A 23,708-nucleotide genomic window follows, 5' to 3' on the forward strand; every position below is an offset into this window, starting at 1 on the left:
TGTACACTCTTGGCAGGAATGCAAAGTGGTACCGCCATTATGGAAACAGTGTAGAGGCTTCTCAAAATTTTAAAATAGAACTATCATAAGATCCAGCAATCCCACTTTTGAATATATATCCAAAGGATATAAAATTGCTTTGTGGAACAGATGTCTGTGCTCTCATGTTCACTGCAACATTATTCACAATAGCCAATATATGTACTCAACCTATCCATTCGTCAATGAATGAACACACACACACACACACACACAGAATTTTATTCAGCTTTAACAGAGAAGGAAATCCTGTCATTTGTGACCACGTGGGTGGTGGTTGAACCTGTGGGACATTATGCTAAGTGAAGTAAGTCAGGCACAGAAAGACAAATACTATATGACTTCACTTGTATGTGGAATCTGAAAAAGCTGAGCCCATAGAAGCAGAAAGTAGAATAGTGGTTGCCAGTGGCTGGGGGAGGGAGGAGGTGGGAATGAGGAAATATGGTGGTCAAAGGGTACAAAGTTTCAGTTAGGCAGACTGAATAAGTTCTGGAGATCTACTGTACAGCATGGTGACTATAGTTAATAATACTGTATTGTGTTCTTGAAATTTGCTAAGAGAGTAGATCTTAAAGGTTCTCACCACACTCACCCAAAAATGATTATATGAGGTGATGGATGTGTTATACGAATTAACTTGATCATGGTAATCATTTCACAATGTATGCACACGTCCAAATATCATGTACTTGGTAAATACAATTTTTATTTGTCAATTATGCCTCAGTAAACCTGGAAAAACGAAGTGAAAAGATTTTTCACACACAAAAGAATAAATCTGCTAAATTCTTACATTATCAAAACGTATGTTAGTTTTGATGCATATTAATACCAACTAGTGAGCCATATGACAGCACAGTATAATAAAACTGGTTATGCGTATCTGATCTGAGGCAATTAAGCAAGAAAAACTTCTGAAACCTTCTTTTTCACTTAAATATTCTGTGAAACAGCTTAGGTTTTGGTGACTTGAGACAATTATTGAGATCATTTAGGATTAAAAACATTTCTACCAGAAATATACAATGGATTGAGGCACTTTGGAGGACTGAACTGCTTAAATGATTTCGTTTACACTCTTTATTTCACGTTGGATAGGCAGACAAAACCTAAGAGCATAAATTACCTAAAGACAGCATTTTGGACAGAAAATGTGCTTTATTTGAAACTGAGCAAATGAGTCAGTCTCAAAACGTCCATTCAACTAATATGTATTTGAATTGTGCTTGCTTTTTAAGATGTTTTGAAAAATGCTGAATTCAGAATTGAATTTTGATTATTGAATCGAGTACTTTTTACTGTCTCGTTAAAGTTAATATCAATTTTATTGCTGTACTCCAAAATATTTTTAAAAACTTGTTACAAGAGGAATAAATAGGCTTTTAAAAACACTAGTCTTCAAGAAAACAAGAGAGTCCCTGACAGGTCCCTACTTCTTTGAGGGTCCCCTGACTTCAGCACCCACTTCTGGGGTTTTACGGGGCTTGCTCCGCGCTTCCACCCGCGAAGAAAGAACGGTTGCAGCCACTCAGGTCTCGTCCAAAGCGCGATCTCGCCGCTCTTCAGCGCGATCTGCAGATCCCGCGGCGTGCTCCGCGGGGTCTCTTAGGGCTGGCACCAGGGGCGTGGGGGCGGGGCTGAGGGAGGCCAGACCAAGGCTCCGGCCGTTTGGAGTCAGGATCAGCTGTGGTGTCCCCATCCTGAGTGGAGTTTGGGACCCCCAGGGAGGGAGGGTGTGGGCGTTTGGGTCCAGAGGGGCTGTTTAGGTGCGTGGGGAAGGGAGCTGTGTGTGTCAGTTTTTCCCTGGGCCGGCGACTCTGAAGGGGAGCATGTGAGTGGGTGGGAGGAGGCTGGCTGGCCCTGCCCCTCAGAACCACCAGTGTCGCCTTTTCTCAGGGGTTGGTGCGGCCCGAGGCTGTGGGCGCGGCCGGGGATGGGTGGGGGGATGCGGTGTTGCGGCCTCGGGCGAGGGGAAGCCAGGACAGGAGGCTGTGAGGGTGGGAGTCGGCCGGCGGGCTCCCACCGCGAAGCGCGCAGGCTGTGGCCCCTGGGCTCTGAGGGGAACGGTAGACACGAACCCCGCCTCAGCCGTATGCTGTAATGCGAATTGGCAGTCCTATGAAAAACTCCACTTTTTTGATTCTCCTTGGTAAATTTATAAGTGCGAAATCACACTGTTTCTCTAGGTTTACCCGGCTGTTGGGAAAGGGCTTTCGTTAGAATTTTGCTACACGTGGTTGTACACACGCCACCAAGGGACATATTCAGAACGTTTATTTTAAAGGGCATATCCTGTGGAGAAATCTGGGTGTCCGTGAACCCTAGAAGATCCGGACGCTTGTTGCAGTCCCACGCATAAGCGGTTATGCGGGTGCCTCCCACCCCATCCCCAAAGCTTCAAGTCATGCGCCGACTCAACAACGATTTCTGAAGCGCTCGTTGGGCTTGGCCCAGGAAGGGACTGGAAAAGTCGCCATGGGCTCAGGGGGCCTCTCTCCTTCTAGTTCTGGCTCCGCCCACATGTTCCTGTGAAGAATGCTATATTGAAAAGGTCGTTACCAAATATATCCTGTTTTGCATATGACTTAAAATCTTTCCTTATAATTTTTTTTTCCATTTAATATAGTATCCAAGATGAATGACAGCCTGTTTGTCAGTTTGGACAGACTTTTGCTAGAATTTGGTAGGTATAAAGTGAAAAAATAGGTAGCTTTTTGTATGAGGCTTTGGTATTTTAACAATGAATTGAAGTCACAAGAGAGTTGTTTATTTTAGTCTTCCAGTATGAGCAAGACATAAGTACTAAAGAAGAGATGATTCAAAGAATTAATAGTAAGTAGCTTTGCATGATCGAGATATTTTAGTCTTTTAATTCCTTATGGCACATAATATACAATTGCCCTGTTTAGGGCAACTTATTGTTGGCGTTATAACTTTTGTGTCAGTTCTCTCTAGCGACAAATAAACTGTTTACCCTAGACAAAATAGATGTGACTTAACTATAGTTGTTTGATAATAAACTTCTATATTCAGCATTTAATTATTTTGTGAAGAATTTTGTCTTAAGTAGAAATGACCCCTTAGGTGCAGTTGAAAAGATGTTATTTTTCTCTAGTAACAAGTTATTTCAAATAGTTGAGTGAAATTTTTTTATCTTTATAGAAACCACCAGAAATCAGGGATCAAAATTGATAGATGCCACATTTTCAGGAATAATAATTCTGAAAAATAATGTTATCAGAGAAATAGCAAGGCAAGTCACACAAATACTGTATAGTATTTTAAGATCCGACAAAACAACCATAAAAAATAGAGTTCTAAATTTCTTAATCGTTCTGAAAAGGTCGAGTTTAGTTATCTTTTCTGCAATCAAAAAAACACAGCATATTAAGAATTTATTTTAATCTTTTCAAGAAATTATGTCCATTTTATCTTATTTAATCACTAGTAACAAAGATAAGTGAGTTTAATAATTAATTGACATAGAGTTGATGAATAGAAATTTCACATTTTTCAGAAACAGAAGGCTTGTGTTAGTATCATTAATGAGTAAATGTTTGCACGAATTCATAGCATCTTAAGATACGATTGACCTTAGATATCACTGAATCTAGCCCTCTTATGTTAAAGATGAGGTACAAGGGACATTTATTTCTCAATCCCAACTGAAATCCTTCTTAGCTTCTGGCTCTAGGATCAGGCCTGGCCCTGGTTCTCTGCATTTTAGTATACGGTTCCACCCATCTCAAGCCTCATTTCCTCTCCATTCTCTGGCTCTCTTCCTTTTAGGTAAGCTGCCATACCCATTTTTTGTACTATTTGTTTATTTTGAATTTATGATTTCTGCGTTAAGAAAATATTTCCTCTTTCTAGAATGTTGTGAAGATATTAAGGAAAACAAAGTAACTATTTGTAGGATACATGAAACTATAAATACAACAGATGAGGAAATTGATCATTACTGTAAACATAGTGAGGAGATTAAAGACGACTGTAGAAAGTGAGTATTTGAAAGAATCAATTTTCATTACATTGTTTTATTCAGGGTTTTTGAGCTTATAGTTGAAGATACTTGCTTCAAAGTAGTATTCTATATTAGCTAATGAATCAAATTTTAATGTTCCTTGTTATGCCACTATGTAAAGGGATTACAGGAGGATCAAAAGAGAAATAGAACTAAACAGCTATAAGATCTCACTAATTCAGATCCAGTTAATCTAACTATAGACTTTTGAATAAGCTCAGTATATAAAATTCCTATTAGATAAATTTGAAACGATTTCCATTTTTGAATTTTCAAGATCTTATTTTTGTGTGAGGGAATACAGCCTAAAGTTTTTCAAAATAAACATATTTGTTAAGAATTCTTTCAACATGGCTTCAGGTTCTGGATTCTACTAGTTAACTCTAGTAGAAGACAAACATTTTGAAACAAAGGCATAAAAAGAACAAAGACTTATTACAAATATAAATTTTCTGTACTTTTATATGGATATTGTAATAAGTGCTGTACTTTAGGATCATATTTGTTTTGAAATATTTTGTTATTCAAAATTTTAATAAGCCTTTTTGGGTTTTCCCCCATTACTTTTTTCCCACTGGTTTTAAGAAATTATAAAAGTAATATATACTTAGTACAAAGATTCAAGCAATATACATATATATGGTGTGAATAGCTTTTCCCTGCTTGCAGTTCCCATCCCCTACTCTATCATCCTCTGCGTAGGTAATCACTCACATTCTTTTAGACCTTGAATAGTTAACATCATTATTACACACCCCACATACACACACACACAACCCTGTTTATATAGGTATCTTTCCTTTTTACAAAAATGGAATCACTTCATTCTGCAACTTGCTTTTTAACATTTAACAATATGTAATGCAATTCGTACTATGCATGTAATTGAATGTATATTTCATTCTTTTTAACAGCTGCATGGTATTTATGGTATTGATGTAGCCTGTTATTTAGCCATTCCCCTATTAATGGAAATTTAGGTTATTTCCAGTCATGTACAGATATACTTCTACATATAGAGATCTGATGCTATGGAATGGGCTCCTAGAAGTGAAATTGCTAAAGAGTATGCACATTTAAACATTGGGTGGATAATACCAAACTGCTCTCCAAAAAGTTTATACCAATTTATGCTCCCACCAACAATGTATGAGAACAAAATTTTATGCAGTGACACATTGATTGACTTATTATAAAGATTGTTACTTTTATAAATAGAAAATGAATTATTAAAAAACAATGTAGGAGAGTTCCTATTTCCTCATACTCTTGCCAACATTGGAATTGTCAGTGTTTAAATATTTTGGTAATCTGATCAGCCAAAACTTACATGTTGTTGACCATTTTCTTTTATTTTTATTTGGGTTTTATTGTAGTAGATTTTACCAGTGGTTTTCCTCAATTAGCTGCATTGGGTTGTGGAAAAGTACTAATAGTTTCCCCTTAGAATCTACCGTGTCCTAGATATGTCGTACTTTGTAAAAGCTTAATTTCTGCTGGGTCTGAGGAGGGTCGGTAGGATCTGTTGATTTTAATATGTCTAAATTCATGAATACCTCCAGTACATGATTTCAGCATACTGGTTATGAGATTTAAATGTGAAATATGAATCTGTGAAAGTACTAGAAAAATAAAAGTGCTATATAATCTTTGAGAGAGGAAGGTCTTTCTAAATATGTCACCAAAATCAGAAACCACATAGGAAATGATGGATAAATATGACTGCACACAAATTAAAGAGAAAAATACCCTATAATGATGTGAAAGACAAAAGGATAAGCTAGGAAAAGTGTCAAATAAGGATTGTTTAAAAACATAAAATACTTGTAGAAATAATAAGAAAAAGCAAAAGTACTATTAGAAAAATGAGCAAAGAAGGTAAACGGGTAAATACCAAAATGAAAAAAATACACAAGTCTAACACGTGCAGAAATGCTCAATCTTACTAACAGAAATAATCTAAATTAAAGCGATAATTAAATGCTATTATTTTTGCCTCTGAGTTTTGCTGAGAATTAAAAAAAAAAAACCTGGCACTGGCAAGAAATAAGAATATCAACTCTCATACACCGTAGGAGTGTACAGTAGTATAAATCTTTTAGATGACATGCCAGTATATATTTTTAAAAGCTTTAAAACTAAGCATGATTTTTTAAGAAATAGAGATGGAGTTTCACTGTGTTGCCCAGGCTGGTCTTGAACTCCTGGACTCGAGTGATCCTCCCACTTTGGCCCCCGAAAGTGCTGGGATTATACATGTCAGCCACCGCGTCTGGCCCAAACATAATTTTTGATTAAGTGATTCAATTTCTGAGAATTTTTCATAAGGAACTAGAGATCCTCTCAAAGATGTAATGTACAACCAAATGTTTATGTCAGTCTTTTTTTCCATACACAGAACATTTTTAAAATTTATTTTTAATTGAAAATTATGTATGTTTAGGAGGTACAATGTGATGTTTTGATCTGTGTATACATTGTCGAAAGAATCAAGCTAATTAAGATATTCATCACCTTACCAACTTATTTTTTTTTGTGATGAGAATGTTAAAAAGCTATTTTTCTAGCACTTTTGAAATATATATTATTTAACTGTAGTCACTATACAGTGCAGTAGATCACTAATTTTTTTTCTTCCACTCCAACTTAAACTTTGCGTTCTTTGATCAACATTTTCCCTTTCCCCATTTTTTCTTTACCTCAGCCCCACCTCTGGTAACCACCTTTCTACTCTCTGTTTATATGAGATTGACTTTTTTAGATTCTACATATAAGTGAGATCATACAGTATTTGCCATTACCTGCCTGGCTTATTTCACTTAGCATAAGATCCTTTAGTTCCATGTATGTTGTCTTGAATGACGGAATTTCCTACTTTTTTTCAGGCTGTATGGTATTTTATTGTGTATCTATGCCACACTTTCATTATCCATCATCTCTTGTGGGACACTTAGGTTGCTTCCATATGTTGATATTATGAATAATGCTAAAATGAATATGGGAGGGCAGATATCTCTTTGATGTACTGATTTCATTCCCTTTGAACAAATACTCAAAAGTGAGATGGCTGGATCATATGGTAATTCTACTTTTAGTTTTTTGAGGACCTGCCATACTATTTTCTGAAGTAGCTGTACTAATTTACACTTCCACCAACAGTGTCCAAGAGTTTCCTTTTCTCCACATCCTCCCCAAAACTTGTTGTTATTCACCTTTTTTATTTTTTGAGATGGAGTTTCACTGTTGTCACCCAGGCAGGAGTGCAATGGCACAATCTTGGCTCACTGCGACCTCTACCCTCCACCTCCCGGGTTCAAGCGATTCTCCTGTCTCAGCCTCCTGAGTAGCTGGGATTACAGGCATGCGCAACCATGCCCAGCTACTTTTTGTATTGTTAGTAGAGACAGGGTTTCACATGTTGGCCAGGCTGGTCTTGAACTCCTGACCTCAGGTGATCCGCCTACCTCACCCTCCCAAAGTAATGGGATTACAGGTGTGGGCCACCACACCCAGCCTTATTCATCTTTTTGATAGTAGCCATTCTAACAGGTGTGAGGTAATTTCTTATTTTTGGTTTTAATTTGAATTCCCCAGATGATTAGAGGTATTGAGCATTTTTTCATATGTCTGTTGGCCATTTGTATCTCTTTGAGAAATGTCTATTCAGATCCTTTGCCCATTTAAAATATCAGGTTATTTATTTATTTTTTCTATTGAGTTGAGTTCTATTTCAGTCTTTTTGTAATGATAGGAAAATATTAGGAGCAACTCTAATGTTCAGCATTAGGGAACTGGTTAAATGAGTTTTGGTGTATCCATGTGAATGAACGCTAGGCAGCCAATAAAATTGTGATATAGGCGTATATTTGTTGACATGGGAAGATGTTAACAGTAAAGGAAGTCTTTTAAAAAGCAAGGTCTCCAACTTGCTTTTTAAAATTACGAATTGGTCAAAGCAGGTTAAATAACAATATTCATAATATTAAGCCAATTTAGTAATTGTATATTTATATATAATTACAAAAAGTCTGGAAGGATGTACATCAAAAGGCCTATAGTGAATACCTTCTCAATGAACATGTAGTTTTATGGAATTTTAAAATAATTCCGATTTTTATTTTAGATTCGGGGGCATATGTGCAAGTTTATGAGATAGGTATATTGTGTGATGCTGAGGTTTGGGGTATGACTGATCCCATCACCCAGGTAATAAGCATAGTACTCAATAGTTTTTCACCTCTCCCCCCATACTAGTTTCCAGTGTCTAGTGTTGCTATCTTTACAACCATGAGTATTTATGATATTTTAAAATATTGGGAATATATGTATGTATAATTTTTGACCTTCTAATTTCATTTTGGAGAATATTTTCTCAGGAAATGATCAGAATATCAGACAAATATTTAGGTACAAGTTCTGTTACTAAGTGATAAAAAGAGGGTAAGATCTCAATGATGTTAAAATGTATCATTTTAGTAACATGTAGAAACAATTTATTAAAACAATAATAGTAGTCATTATTCAATATTGAGAACATGATTAATAGTTATTGTCTTACATATACTTTTCTGTGCTTCCAAATTGGGCATGTATACTTTTTGAATCTGAAAAAAATGTTAGAAAAAAGGGAAATATTTGAACAATACTTAGACTGGAAGCCACCATGATATATATTCATTTTAGATTTTTGTATTGGTAATATTCTTTCAAGTTACATAATAAAAATGTATAAGGGAATATTTGTTATATTCGTATTGTCTGATTTTATAATTCGTTTGCTCTGGTTTATCTTTTTTTGTTACTCAGGATGATGTGACACCTGTTTTCTAAGTGTTAAAGGAGCAAAAAGCCTCTCTTTAGTCCTTATTCTAGTTCTTTGAATGCTTACTCCAAAAGAATTTTTTTGGCCAAAATCTTAGAAATGTGATGAGAGAGAAAGGCTGATATTGGAGTGTTATAAAGTGTATAATAGAAATGCCATAGCAATACACAATCCAGCCATGTCACATTTGCTCTTTCCCTAGTAATGGTTCAAAAACAAGTTTAATATAAAAATTCATGAATATTGATATTTGAGTATAATAGTCCACAAATGGAGGTAGTGGGAGTGATATGAGATGGAAATACTTTTCTTGATATAAGCTTGTTTTCTCCAGGAAGAGAAAGATTCATTTCTCTTCAAATGATTATGTTCATTTTTTAATTATCTCTGTCAATTTGTTTATCATTCCATGTTGCTAATTACAAATATATTTTTTTCTATAGCTGGAAGCCAACATGTGATGTTTTTCATAAACATGAAGATTATATGCAGGATCAACTTACTATTTATCAAGAAACTACTGAAAAAGACAAGTATAATACATATATTAAGTTTATCAATTCTATAAGTTTGTATTACTAGGACATGGTGTGTAAGAATGTCAATTGAAAAATGTAGACATTTTGTACTATGAAGGAGTTTTTGATTTTAAGTAAATGTAGTATTTTGGACTGCTTGGGTGCAGTGGAAGGTTCTACCTACTTGTTGTAAAGCTCTCTCTGACCCTAGATATATTTAGATATGGCCTTAGATATAAACTCTTTCTCAGTAGCAATTATTATAGCAGAGTCCATCAATTAATGGTCTTTATGAGTGAACTGTTTAGGCAAACATCTGGGGGAATAGTTAACTATAGAATTAGCTTATTACAAATTTGGGATACTGATTTTTGAAGGATATTTTATATCAAACTTATATATCTTAGACTGCTGATTTAATGGAGTGGTTATATTCTAATAGAGAAACACCAATAATTGTATGAATTTATTATATGTATAATCACATTGTCTTGGGGATTAAATGTAATTAGTGAATGTAATGAAACAAGGCAAGAGACTTTGAACACATTATATAGCATTAAAATTTCACTTAATATAAAACATTGAAATGTTTTTATTTTTAGTATAATTGGATGAGAGCAGTATGTATTTTTATATTGTAACTAAAAACATATGTGCAAAATCTAGAATGCAATACTCTATATATTCAAAGACAAGTCTTAAGAAAAGGCAGGGACTAAAGTTATAGATATGGACTTCATTTTGAAATTATGGAAATACATGAGATTGCCCATGGAAATATATGGAGCAAAAAGAGGAGAAAGCTGGAGTACACCATCATCTAGAGGGTAGACAGAGGGTGGGATCACTGAAGGAGACCTGTGTTGTCATTTATACATCCTGCTTCATTTAAAAAAGGATTTTCGATGATTTGACTAAATAATCATCTTCAAAGGATAGTGTTTAAAGAAACTAGATTAAAAATCAAGGCTACAGAGAAGTAAGGAAAATATAGGAAATTGAAGGTTTTGATGAAGTTAGAAATTCATGCTGTGTATCCCACACATTTGTTAGATACAGGCAGGAATTAAGCTTTCAAATTCCTAGTAGTCAAGGCATTGTGGAAATATAATCAGTTTGGGATTCATAATATTCATTTAAAAAAACAGCTCAATTGCTTAGGGTAAGTAGAGGCTTCTCCTGAGGCTTGAGAGAAATTTCTCCCCTGGGTCCTCTAAAGGGGAAATTGTGCAATGTATTTCAGTGACCGCCCCCAACCCCAAACACAATATATATAACTGCTTCTTATAACATTTATCAATGTAAGTCATGACTATAAAACATTAATTCTTAAAAATGATTCTGTAAGAGGCTAAAGCAAACCGGTTAAAATATGTACTTCTCTCACGGTGTTTGTTATAGAGGACTTCTGTGAGCTAACTGAAGGTATTAAAGTGAAAACAGTTGTCTGTTTCTTAAACCAGCCACGTAGCTTAATTGAATTGATGATTCAGTACCAGGCATTTATAAATGGAAAATAACTCATTTGTTGGTTTCGTGGATAATGGAGGAAGTAGAGGCACCAGTTGCTTGTTTCTCCTAATCTCCCATCCCTGTTCAAGTCGTTCATGAAAAATAGTATTGCTGGCACGGATGAGATAATAATGGCTCTTCTTTAACTATGACATAGCTATGCTAGGCTCTGCCGGAGTTTCTATATGGAGTATGTTAGAAGAGTGAGCATGAATATACAGTATGAATAGGGTGGATGTGGTATGTTCCTCTCACCTGGAACTGGTGACCCAGGCTTAATTTTCTTATAGGTATTTCTTCCCTGTACCATTTTTCCCAAGCTATTAAATAGTAAGTGGGTCTTAATTAGCAAGTATGCATTTAGAGGAATAGGAGCTTGTTTAGGGCTGAACTGCTTTTTCTTGCTAAAGGGGACAGTTTAGTAATATTAAGAAATTAAAACTTTCTTAAGATTCAGACCTGCTCACCAGCACAGGGCTGTTATCCTTACTTTTCTTCTCATGTGTGCAGTTTTTGAAGACTTGTTCTTCCCTAATCTGCTAAGGTGAGATAATCAGAGTATTTTTTAAGAAACTCCCCCATAGAGTATACTTTGATCCAAGAAATGACAAAATCTTGAGGAATGTAAGAACCATATATTTTCAAAAATTTTTCTATGATTTTTTTTGAAACTAAGCATTTGATAAGAATTGGGCGAAAAGAAGATTTAAGAATATATTTTCTATAAAGAACTGGATTTAACATTTTCAATGTTGTTGATTAGAGTTGGCAAACTTTTTTGGTAAAGGACCAGATAGTAAGTATTAATATTTTAACCTTAGTGGGCCAACATCTGTCATGACTACTCAACTCTACTATTATGGCACCAGAGAATTTCAGATAATATGTAAATAAATGAGCTATAATCTAATAAAACTTTATTTATGGACACTGAAGTTGAAATTTCATATAATTTTAATGTGTCATGGAATAAACTTTTGATTTTTTTCAATCATTGAAACATGTAAAAATCATTCATAGTTCATAGGCTGTACAAAAATAGGTGACAGATTAGATTTGGCCCATAGGCCATTGTAATTTTGATTCTTGTAGAATCGAGCACAGGTCAAATAAGAAAAAAAGGTTAATGTCCTTTTGCAAGAATTAACTGTCTCATTTAAGATTTGTGCCTAAGTAGATGAGCGGCCACTACTACTGGAGCTGGACCAGAGGAGTTCTTCTAAACCGTGATAAAATTTTCTTCATAAAATAGTTATGGGGTATACATGATGGTGAACCAGAGTTCTAACACATAGAACATGACTTCATGTGGTAATTTTAGCTAATGAAAATTGAAGATTAAAAATATATGGTTATAGAAGTAGCTGAGCTGGGGAGAGTAGAGACTCAGAAGCCAGGGGAGATAGAGGTTCTACTAGGAGTAAGTGATCAGAAGAACCAGGTTCTGCAGTGTTAATTAAGAGCAGTACTAAAAAGAAATCATTCAGTTGGACAAATTTGATCATTGGTGACCTTGGGAAGAATAGCATCATTAAAATGATGGGAGTAGGAGTTAAATTGAATAGAATTAGGAAGTGAATAACTCAGATAATGAAGAAAAAGAGTCAAGTTGAGAAGTGTGGTGGAGTTAAGGAAAGTCTGAAGGACAGGCAATATTGAGGGAAGCAAGAAAAAGAAGACATTTGATTTGCCTTTTATGCCTAATTTAATAGACTTTAACAGTCTATTTGCAAAGCTTTTAGATCTATTGTTGTTACATAGACATAATTTCTTTTAACAGAGAAATGTATCATGATTATATATGTCAATATAAAGAAGTTTTGAAGCAATACCAACTAAAATACTCAGAAACACCCTTTTCATGTGAATATTATGAGAAGAAAAGAGAACATGAAGAAATTCAAAGCAGAGTGTTGGCATGTACTGAACAATTAAAAATGAATGAAACAATTTTTATGAAATTTCAAGGTATTAATATTTTTATCATTTTGTTTTAATTATGGTATCTTTGTAACAAAAAGAAGATAATAAATCAGCTTATGCTATGACTTTGTTTTTCAGTGCCTGCTCCCTTTCCATCACTTATTAAATGGACATTAAACATGTATCCACAATAGTATTTGTACTTACAATTTTTATTAGATAAGTGTTGTTTTGTATTTTCTTAGTGTGTTTCCTTTGTGAGAATAACACGGATTTGTTTTGTGTTTAATTAAAAGATTTTAAAAGTCATTTTAAAGGTCATCTTGGATTCATTTTCATGTATATTCATGTGATCAGAAGCAAGCAACTTTGGTAAGAATAAAATGGCATATGTATTTGGGTTTAAGTGGTGTATCTTAGGAACCAAACCTTGAAAATGTCATATTGGTCTGTCTTACCAAAGAAAATTCCAGTTAAATTCCTTGATTATTACTTGTTAGAATGGAAGGTGCAAAGGAGGTGAGTTACATTTATTCATTCATCTGTCATTGGAAACCTACCTTGTGCCAGGCAATACTGAAGATGATACAGAGCTCTCTTCCAAGGAGCTCAGAGTTTAGTAGGGAAGACAGACATGTAAACAAATAATTCTAATACAGTGCCACTGTAATAGATGCCTAAGTAATTCTTAATTGGTCTAAGTCTCACCTGTTCGTCAGAGAGCTCTTCCCTGATGATGAACTTGAAACTTTAATCCTCTTTCAACCTCCGCAATCCTTCATATGCTTTCCTGTCAGATTATAACTCCACTATTTGTACTAAGTCTTCTTTATCCCTGCATTCTACCTTCCTTTCTGTCTGCTTCATTCTAAACCATCCTTTTAACTCCTCTGCTGCTAGCTTTTTCCATGTTTTGGTTTTAGTCTCTTCGATTTTTTGCTGTTCATTTGCTGCCCATTTGTGCTTTAACTTTTCAGTGGGAAGGGGCAAAAGTTCGTAGATGCGGAAGGTATAGCAAGGGTTTAGGGAGTTGGATGTGGAATGGGATGAGATACAAGGTTGCATGACAAACAGGAAGAGGTGAATGGAGGTGGGAAGATTTGAAGATTAGGATTTAATTATCTGTATCTAACATTTTAATGGAAACTTGATAACAATAGACTTATAAATCATGATTCACCTGAAATTTTATATTCTATCTTATAAATCATACATATTTTAAGGCAGAATAGGAAAGCCCTGATTAATTTTCTCTGGAATTCTTGTTAACTGTCACTATTCTATCATTTTCAAATTCTCCTAAATGGATTGTAATTTAGGACATTGTATTAGCTAAGAACCATGTGGAATGTCTATTAATAGCTGAGGATTTTTTACTTGAAATTGGGCACAAATCCAGCTCAAGTAGAAAGTCCAAATTGAAGATCTGCCTCTCTTTTGAGTTCTGTAGGGTACACTGATGAGCCTTACAGAGCAAGAAAAGGGAAATTTGGTCGATTTTGTTTTTGTCCAGCATACTGTTGTTGGCTTGAAATGGGTATAATATTGTCTTTGAACAAATAAATAATGGAAGCACATAAGAAGTTAAATTTGGGCCTGAATTATGTTTTATTAGTTATGGCAAGTGACACAATGAACTTTGATTTAAAAAGGAAAAAAAAAAAAAAAAAGACTACCCTGTGAAAATACTTAACTGAAATAATCCTAACAAATATTTTGTATTAAATGTTATTTTTAAGCTCAATATATAACATAAACAATAAATTATCTTTGTTAGTCTGCCAAATGTTTATGTTATTCTCCTGTTTTCAGATACTGTTTTTAATATTGTTTACTGTTTATATGGAACGTACATATAAATGATGTCACATAATCATTTCTGATATGGTATATATATTATAAATTTAAAATTTACTTACATGACATAGTTCCTTAACTTAAGAAGTGTTAATTTGAGATGTAAAACACAAGATATTCTTAAAAATGCCAGCAATTTTACCAAAAGTTCATCTGAATTGAAGAAAGAAGTAGATGAAATGGAAATAGAAATTAATTATTTAAACCAGGTATATATTTTGTTATATATTTCTAATATGTGTATTAATGTATAAATATAGTGGTATGTTAGTTGACAGTTTTAGAAGAGCTATTTTTACGACAGCCTGATATGGAGAAAGGTTTAAGATAATTTATTTGCTTCAGATTACCTTTGGAGCCAAAATGTATTTTAGGTACTGAATATATTAAACTGAGTTTTGGGGAATAGTTTAGCTTTCTTTGAGGTCTGAGGAGAGAACATGAGGAAGGAATAAGATGCAGCATAATAACAGGATTTTAAAGGCATTAAAAGACCTACGCCAGGGTTTTTTTAAAAGGTAGTAAATAAAGAATTGAAAAATACATGACTATAATCTTTAGCGAGCTAGGCTAGAACTAGTGTAGCCTTTTCCGTCTAAAAAAAAAATTTTTTTTTCTTGGATACGTTTGGATGCCATCCACGAAATTGTGGCTTTTATTTACATAGGTATGATAACCCATCAAAGTCGCTTCCAAATTCTGAGAAAAATTTGAATACCTTATTTTCCAAATGTTTGAAAATTCTGTTAAATATTGTATTCTTGTCATTCATTAACTATGAGGTACTAAATAACAGTAATATCATTTTAGTAAACAGAAGAAAGTAGATGCCATTTCCTTTAAAATATATGGTAACTGTGTCCTTATGTAAGGAATCAATGTCTACTTTGCTTATGACTATCTGTTTTTAAAAAGATTGGAGTTCGTTAAAATCTACATTTGCCAGTGGAATTGTAAGGAAGAGTTAAAGGGGTGCGATTTATTGTTAATTTTGTTTTTGTTTTAATAACTGTAAATAGACGATAGTAGATACTATCAAAAATATGAATCTTATGATTATATAGAAAAACATAAGATAAAGCATATCTTTTTTACTGCTTTGCAAGTAATTATTTTGTTTTGCATTCCCATTTGTCTTTTTAGCAGATATCTAGGCATTATGAAACTAAGGCTCTTTCAGAAACTCTGGAAGAAAAGAACAAAAATGTAGAAAACAGAAAAGAACTGAAAGAAAGGTATAGGTAACCTTTAAAATTAGATTTTATGTGAACAGATATTTTGCATCTAAAAGTTTGATTCTATATTCCATCCCAAACCACTAATATTTACACAGTATTGGTAAATTTTGTTGTGCAGGCTATTTTCTATTAATTTCTTATGAAAAATATTATTAACTTAAATATTATGAACTAGTACTAAAATCTGCTTGTTATTTAGTAAGGCTGAGGATAATATGTAAAGAGAAATAGAGTAGCAGCAGCAAATCTGCTGTTCTAGAACCTGTCAGTTGTATAAGTCATCCAGTGTTTTCCATGATGGGCCAGCAATAGGATTAAAACAGAAACAATAGTGGGAATAGCAAGGTATTTACTTTTTTATCACCTTGTCCACCTTGACCAGTTCTTCCCTTGCTATAGAGTGAAGATGAGTCAAAGCATGCTGCTAAATGTGTGACATCGTATTTCCTTGTCTTTTGTTTTAATGGTGATAGAATAGAGATCAGTTATAGAGGCAAAAAAAAAAAAAAAAGATGGGATCTGCCTGTTACCATATGACAGAAAAATAGATGTATTACTATTGCTGTTTCTGATCAACTTTTACTTTTCCCTCCTACTTAATCCTTTTTCATTCTTCTAAAACTCCTTTCCTCAAGTTCCATGGCCCTTAATCTGATTTTTCAACATACTCTTCTGTCAGGTTAATTTCCCTGATCCTACTTTTTTGGATGTGTTATTTTCTCGATTCCTCCACTCCCATGTACCACATTCAATGCAAGCATGTCTTTAATTTTATAATGAAGTTAATTGAAAAAATAGGTAAATAGACAGAATTTTACTTTATTGACCGCCTTTAAGAAAAATTCCATATATTGACAGAAACATATGAATATTTAGTCATTTTTAACTCAATATGTATTCTGACAGTGTTTATTCTATTTCTTTGATTTAGGTAAAATTTAGTGAAAACTATTCCTTCAGTAAAAAACTTAAAAGACCCATTTATGATTATAATACTGTTTTAACAATTTCTGTATTCATGTTGGTTGATTTATTTCTGAATATGTCTTTTTAAAGTTTGAAGTACCATGAAATCTGAAGCATGCTATTTGTAGTTACAAGTTTTGGCTTAAAATGTTTTTGACATGTCTAGAAAGTCTTTTGCAATTATTATATTTTAAAAACAAGAGTGGACTATATTGGGAAGAGCACTGAACTTAATCAGGGGAAGTGTGGTTTTGCTCTGACACCACTACTAAGTAATTCAGTCATTTTGGGCAAGTCTATTAAATTCTTCGGAACTCAGTTTTATTATCTGCAAAATGAGTAGTTTTTATTATATAGTATCTAAATATGCCTCCTAGCTTTAAAATATGTTAATTTTAACTTATCTAATATTTAATGTAATTCACCTTTCTCTTTAGAATTTTTGAAAAAGATGAACATGTACCTGCATTTAATAAAACTCAAAGCAGTCAATTATTTCTTCCTTATGAATCTCAGAAATTAGTAAGACCAATAAAGATGCATTCTTCAGAACCAAGAATTGCAGGTATAATATCTGTTTGTTATTCAAAAACATCATTTTTTTTTGCAAACACACAGAAGAAATAAAAGGGAGCAATTTTATTTATCATTCGGTGTAAGCAAAAACAATACTGGGGACCTATAAACTCAAGAAAGTGCTGCTTTGAATCTTTCTGAGAGCAAACAAAATATGTCTTCTATACCTAACTTTTTTCTCTTGAGAAAGGAATTATTCACACAATAATTTTCAAAAACAGTGTCTGGCCTGGTTGCACAGTTATTAGAGGAGGATGAAAAATTACATATTTTTCATTTGAGGAGTTGATTATCAATATGTGTGACTTAGTTAGGTAAAAGACTTATGCTAATAGTATCTGTAACTTAGTCACTGAGATATTTGAGTCAAATTTCATTCACTGGCTCTGCAGATTAAATGAACTATTAGGTTGGTGCAAAAGTAATCACAGTTTTTGTCATTGCTTTTAATTAAAATTTAATGGCATTTGCCGTTACATAACGGTTTTGGCATTAAAAGTAATGGTAGGCCGGGCGCGGTGGCTCAAGCCTGTAATCCCAGCACTTTGGGAGGCCGAGACGGGCGGATCACGAGGTCAGGAGATCGAGACCATCCTGGCTAACACGGTGAAACCCCGTCTCTACAAAAAAAAATACAAAAAACTAGCCGGGCGTGGTGGCGGGCGCCTGTAGTCCCAGCTACTGGGGAGGCTGAGGCAGGAGAATGGCGTGAACCCGGGAGGCGGAGCTTGCAGTGAGCCCAGATCGCCACAGCACTCCAGCGTGGGGGACAGAGCGAAGCTCCGTCTCAAAAAAAAAAAAGTAATGGTAAAAACCATGATTACTTTTGCGCCAACCTAATATATTATATTAGATTAACTACACTGGCTGGTTTCTTTGTCTCCTCAACCACTCTGTCTTCTTTGGTGTCATTTCATCTTCATAGTTATTGTAAAGCTATTATATAGTAAGGAATTAAGAGTTTTAAAATAATTTCATAATTCCATATTTTAATTTAAACTAAATATTCATGTAGATTTGATTTTCTGAATTATAAGTTTAGGTTAAATGTTGGGGAAGATACTTGATTCTGTTTCCAGAGTTGATTTAAAGTAGTACTGTTTAATAATCTAGATGTAAAAGAAGAAAGTTCTGTGAATCAGTCAAAGCTTGCCAATATTGACTTCAGACAAAAAGAAAATGATACACAGGTAGGTATCTCTTTTTTAGTAGTATAAATTAAATACCTGCTTGCATTAAATGTAATAATGAATGTACTACCCTTAAGACACAGACGGGTGTGTGTGTGTGTGTGTGTTATAAATTTATTAAATCAGCCATTAGTGCAAACTCAAGGTCTAAAAAATTTAAAGGTGTTTCAATATGGCATTCTGATTGTATACTGTAACTTGTCCCCTTATTCCTAAAAATAATAGAAAAAGATATTTTAAAATACCAAGCCCTGTACATAGTAGACCCAAAACTGTGAGAAGTTCCTGAAGGAAAAATAGCAGGATTGGATTGAAGAGGTAAATTATTGCCCAGGACATGCATAGGATGATACTGTTCCACAAGATAAAGGTATATGGACGATGAGTAAGGTAATTGGTTGCATTACCTCAGTCGTAGTTAGTTTACTTAACCCCCTGTTCATCTTATATCCACTGTATCTTTGGCCAGGCATCAGCAGTGGAATGACTGTCTCCACGTGGAAGCAGTGAATATGGAAGTTTGGGTGAGAGAGATAGGCAGGTCCCCTGGGTGGTTCTTGATGCCCATGAAGAGTAAGGAGCATACCACCCAGAGAGCTAACTGCTGCTGGCACACTTTTTTATCTTTCCCCATTCTTCCTGAAAATAGTCCAAAGGGAAAGCCTCAATGAAAAATATAATTGTTCTTACACTGGTAATGGTGACCAAAGTAATTAGTGAAACTCAAGTGTAAACATGTATAACTTAAAAAAATTTTTAAATCTGGTACTGAAATTCCAGATAATGTCAATATGGGATGAAGGTGGAAAAATAAATGAGAAAAATAAGTTTACTAGAGTTCTATTTTTTATTTAAGGATAGAGGTAGGGAGAAGATATGAACACTGATGAACTCCATACATTGTTGGAAAAATGTAAATTTATGCATATATATTAAACATTTAAGGGTAACCACCAGAAGAGAAATAGAATGTGTTAGTTTTAAAAAAGTAGAATAAAATAGATAAAACAAAATTAATTAGTCCAACAAAAGACAGTAATGGGGGTAAAAATAAAACAGCTAGAAAGCATTGTAAATAGAAAACGAATAAGGTGCCAGAAATAGTTCTGAACAAATTAGTAACCACAAAAATGTGACTGAGTTAAACCCCCATTAAAAGACAGAACTACTTCTATGGGATATATAAACAAAATACAAGTATATGCTATTAAAGCAGAAGAGCAGAAACAACTTGACATTGAGACTGAAAAAAAAAGAAAATATATCAGGCAAATGCAAACAAAAACAAGGCAGATGTAACAATGTTGTATGAAATAGAGTTCAGGGTGAAAAGCATTAATGGGGTAAATATATTTCATATTTTTAAAAAGAACAATTTACCAAGAAATTTTAAAAACCACAATTGAAAAAAAAAAGAAAATATATCAGGCAAATGCAAACAAAAACAAGGCAGATGTAACAATGTTGTATGAAATAGAGTTCAGGGTGAAAAGCATTAATGGGGTAAATACATTTCATATTTTTAAAAAGAACAATTTACCAAGAAATTATAAAAACCACAATGTGCTAAATTATTTCAAGTTTCAAAATATGTAAAGCAGAATTTGACAGACTTTCAAATAAATGGTTAAATACACAGTTAAAACAAGAAGCTTAATATAGTCTCTCAAAAAAAAGTACTGATTGTGAGTTTAGGAGTTGAGTTTGGCTATATGTGAAACAATATAAAACCAAACCAGTGAAATGATAGCATCTTAAACAAGATAAACATGAATTTTTCTCTTACTTGCCATAAAATTCTAAAGTAGGTGATTCAGGACTGATAGCATCATCTGGGCATCATCTATCAGATTCAGGACTGATAGCATCATCTCAACAATGTCGTTATTTCTCAAGCTTCATCTATGTTTTGTTTTCCTGCTATTTTTCATGCTATGCTTTTACCTTTAGGTCACTTCATGGTCAGAAGGTAACTATGTAAATGTGCCATCATATCTGCCTTCCAGGCAGGAAAGAAATAGGGGAGAAGGGCCAGCTGAGTCAGCCCCATTTTTAAGGATTTTTTCCCGGAAGCTCCGTAAACAATTTATGATATCATTTCATTGGCCAGAACTTGGTCACTTGGGTACCTCTATCTGCAGGAGAGGTTGGGAAACAGGGTTTTTTTGTTTGTTTCTTTGTTTTTTAAAGTAGAACACAAGGAGAAATTAGATTTTGGATAGGACAGGCAAATGGCAGTTTCTGCCACAGAGGTAAATCAAATGGGTGAAAAATAAATAAGAATTTAGGGAATCTGAATAGCACAATTAGCAAACTTTGTGCTCAGCATACACAGAATACAATTAAGTTTTTATTTGCAATATTAACCAAAATTGACCCATTACTAGAATAAAAAGTATATCTCAATGAATTCTAAAAAGTTGCTATTTTTACTTACTATAATTTAAAAAATACAAGTCAAACACAAAGGTAGCCCTTCCCTAAAAAACTTGCAAGATAAAGAGGGGGATCTGTATGGCCATATGTCAAAATATCCATTATTTTTCTTCTTTCCTTGAGGTATAATTCATATACCATGAAAGTTACCACTTAAAAGTGTAGATTTAGTGGTTTTTAGTGTATCATAAGGTTGTGCAACCATTATCACTCTAATTCCAGAATATTTCCATCACCCGAAACATTTGTAAATATTATCAAAACATAGTAATTATAATAATGTGGTGAAGGAAAAAGACAAAGTGAACAACAGACTACATAAAAATAAAAACTTATATGTGACAAAAGACACAAAGTTAAAAGACAATAACAAAATGAGCAAAATATTGGTATCCACAATGTATACTATATAAAGAAGTACATAGTAACTCTTACAAATTAATAAAGAGATAATAAAAATGGACAAAAAATAAGAAGGCAGTTTATAAAAAGGGAAAGCCAAAGGATCACTAAACATAACAAGATGCCAGACCCCAGAAGTACAGGGAAATGCAAATTAAACCATTGAAATGTCTGGTTTTACCTATCAGGTTAGCAGACTTAAAATATTTGCTTGGTAATATTTAGTGAGGTCAAGAATAGTGGAAGTGTAATTTGGTACAACCACTTTGGAGGACTGATTCACAATATAAATTTATTACAAATAAAAATGTATATAGTTAGCAGTTCTACTGCTTGACATCTACTCGAAACAAGTATTTGAAATATTTGTACAGGTATTTGTACCAGGAGACATATACAGACGTGTATTCTCCTTGCAGGTGTGTCCAGTCTTTTGACTTGCCTGGGCCACACTGGAAAAAGAGAATTGTATTGGGCCGCACATAAAATATACTAACACTAACAATAGCTGATGAACTAAAAAATAAATAAATAAAATAAAACCTTGAAAAAAATCTCATGTTTTAAGAAAGTTTACAAATTTGTATTGGGTCACAGTCAGAGCCATTTTGGACTGCATGCAGCCTGCAGGCCATGGGTTGAACAAGCTTGGTTTAAAGCATACATCAAAACAGTAGCATCACTTGTTCTTTAAAGGAGGTTGACACCTTTTCTTACAGTTGAAGAGCACAGAAAGATGACAGAATTAAGATCAATGTCTGTTATAGCAAAAATAAATGAGATAAACTTTTCTGTTAAAACTATATTTTCATTTTGAGTCAAATAACAAAAAGCAAGGACTCTTTAAAATGAGTGATTCAAGGAGGACAAAAGGCTTGAAACAAACATTAATAAAACAATGGTTTAGATATTAATATTAAACAATTTGTTTTTGAGAAAAAAGTGTTGCTGTGTCACTTCCAGGTTGGAGTGTAGTGGCGTGATCATGGCTCACTGTAGCCTTGAAATCCTGGGCTCGATGGATCGTCCCACCTCAACCTCACCCTTGCTCCCCCCATCGCCAGTAGCTAGGACATCAGGCTACCAAACTCAGCTAATTTTTAAATGTTTTGTAGAGATAGGGTCTCACTATGTTGTACAGGCTGGTCTTGAACTCCTGGTGCTCAAGTGATCCTCTGGCCTCAGTCCCTGAAAGTATTGGGATTACAGGCATAAGTCACCACTCCCAGCTAGATATTAATATTAAACAATTTAAGGTTAAAATGGAATAATAGCTTTTTTATATATATATAAAAAGGAAAGTTTCAGCTTTTAATCTTTTACTCTGTTGTTTTGCTTTCCTGTGTTAAATTTGAGAGGTAATAGAGAATGGAGGGACACAGAAATCAGATAATCAGTTGAGAAACTGGTAAGATTTAGTTAATGAGTCATGAATATGGGTGGTATAAATTTTAAAAGGCTTATCTTAAATACAGAAATACTACTACAGATCGTTACTAGTCAAAAACATTAAATTCTTAAACTTTTTTGTTTCTCAGCATTTGACTTAATGTTTTGTATGTAGTGGTTTCAGTTAATGTGTGTAGTTGTTGATGTTGATAATGATGGTAATGATGGTAAGGATGAAATGCTAACGAAATGAGAGTTCTGAGTTGCTATGACAAGGAAAAAATTTTTTATTGCTTTGTATAGCCAAGTCAGATGCTTAATTTCTTTCTTTCAGATATTTAATGACTCTGCTGTGGATAACCATTCAAAATGTTCACATATTACGGCTATCAAAAGTTCACAAAAGTTTATGCAAGTCAGGTAACTTTTAAAAATAAGAAAATGCTTTAACCTCTGAAATAATTTATGGATATCAACTCAGAAAAAATACAAAAATTATATTTATTCTATTTTAGATTGTTAACTCCACAGAAACGATCAAATTCCAATCAGTGGTTTGAAAAAGGAGATAAAGGTATTTGCTGTTTATATTTTTTTCTAAGAAGTAGGGGTAACAAATTATATGAGGCTTTTATATTAGTCAAATAAATTGTTGGCATTATTTGCATCTCTGGTTAACTGATCATGCATGCCAGGCTTTAAAATACATCTTCCCTAAATATAAAACAAATACATTTTATTGTAGAATATTTAAGTGAAGGAGAAATAAAACCCTTTACAGACAAGCAAATGCTTAGAGATTTTGTCACC

General features: G+C 33.8%; 1 protein-coding gene across 1 annotated transcript in view; it reads left to right on the forward strand.

The window, feature by feature from the left end:
- The first annotated feature begins 1,658 nt into the window (after nucleotides 1-1,658).
- Nucleotides 1,659-23,708, forward strand: part of LOC105530668 (chromosome unknown open reading frame, human C14orf39) — a 51,811-nt gene continuing 29,761 nt past the window's right edge. Inside the window, exons 1-13 of the mRNA XM_011968306.1 lie at nucleotides 1,659-1,808; nucleotides 2,669-2,725; nucleotides 2,818-2,874; nucleotides 3,916-4,042; nucleotides 9,332-9,421; nucleotides 12,702-12,889; nucleotides 12,983-13,025; nucleotides 14,790-14,910; nucleotides 15,845-15,936; nucleotides 17,343-17,470; nucleotides 18,595-18,671; nucleotides 23,233-23,318; nucleotides 23,414-23,472. Of these exons, the coding sequence (XP_011823696.1) occupies nucleotides 2,677-2,725; nucleotides 2,818-2,874; nucleotides 3,916-4,042; nucleotides 9,332-9,421; nucleotides 12,702-12,889; nucleotides 12,983-13,025; nucleotides 14,790-14,910; nucleotides 15,845-15,936; nucleotides 17,343-17,470; nucleotides 18,595-18,671; nucleotides 23,233-23,318; nucleotides 23,414-23,472 (1,117 nt within the window). The 5' untranslated portion in view covers nucleotides 1,659-1,808; nucleotides 2,669-2,676. The remainder of the gene's footprint in view (nucleotides 1,809-2,668; nucleotides 2,726-2,817; nucleotides 2,875-3,915; nucleotides 4,043-9,331; nucleotides 9,422-12,701; nucleotides 12,890-12,982; nucleotides 13,026-14,789; nucleotides 14,911-15,844; nucleotides 15,937-17,342; nucleotides 17,471-18,594; nucleotides 18,672-23,232; nucleotides 23,319-23,413; nucleotides 23,473-23,708) is intronic.

This window comes from Mandrillus leucophaeus, unplaced genomic scaffold (assembly GCF_000951045.1).
Source record: "Mandrillus leucophaeus isolate KB7577 unplaced genomic scaffold, Mleu.le_1.0 Scaffold838, whole genome shotgun sequence".
NCBI lineage: Eukaryota > Metazoa > Chordata > Mammalia > Primates > Cercopithecidae > Mandrillus > Mandrillus leucophaeus.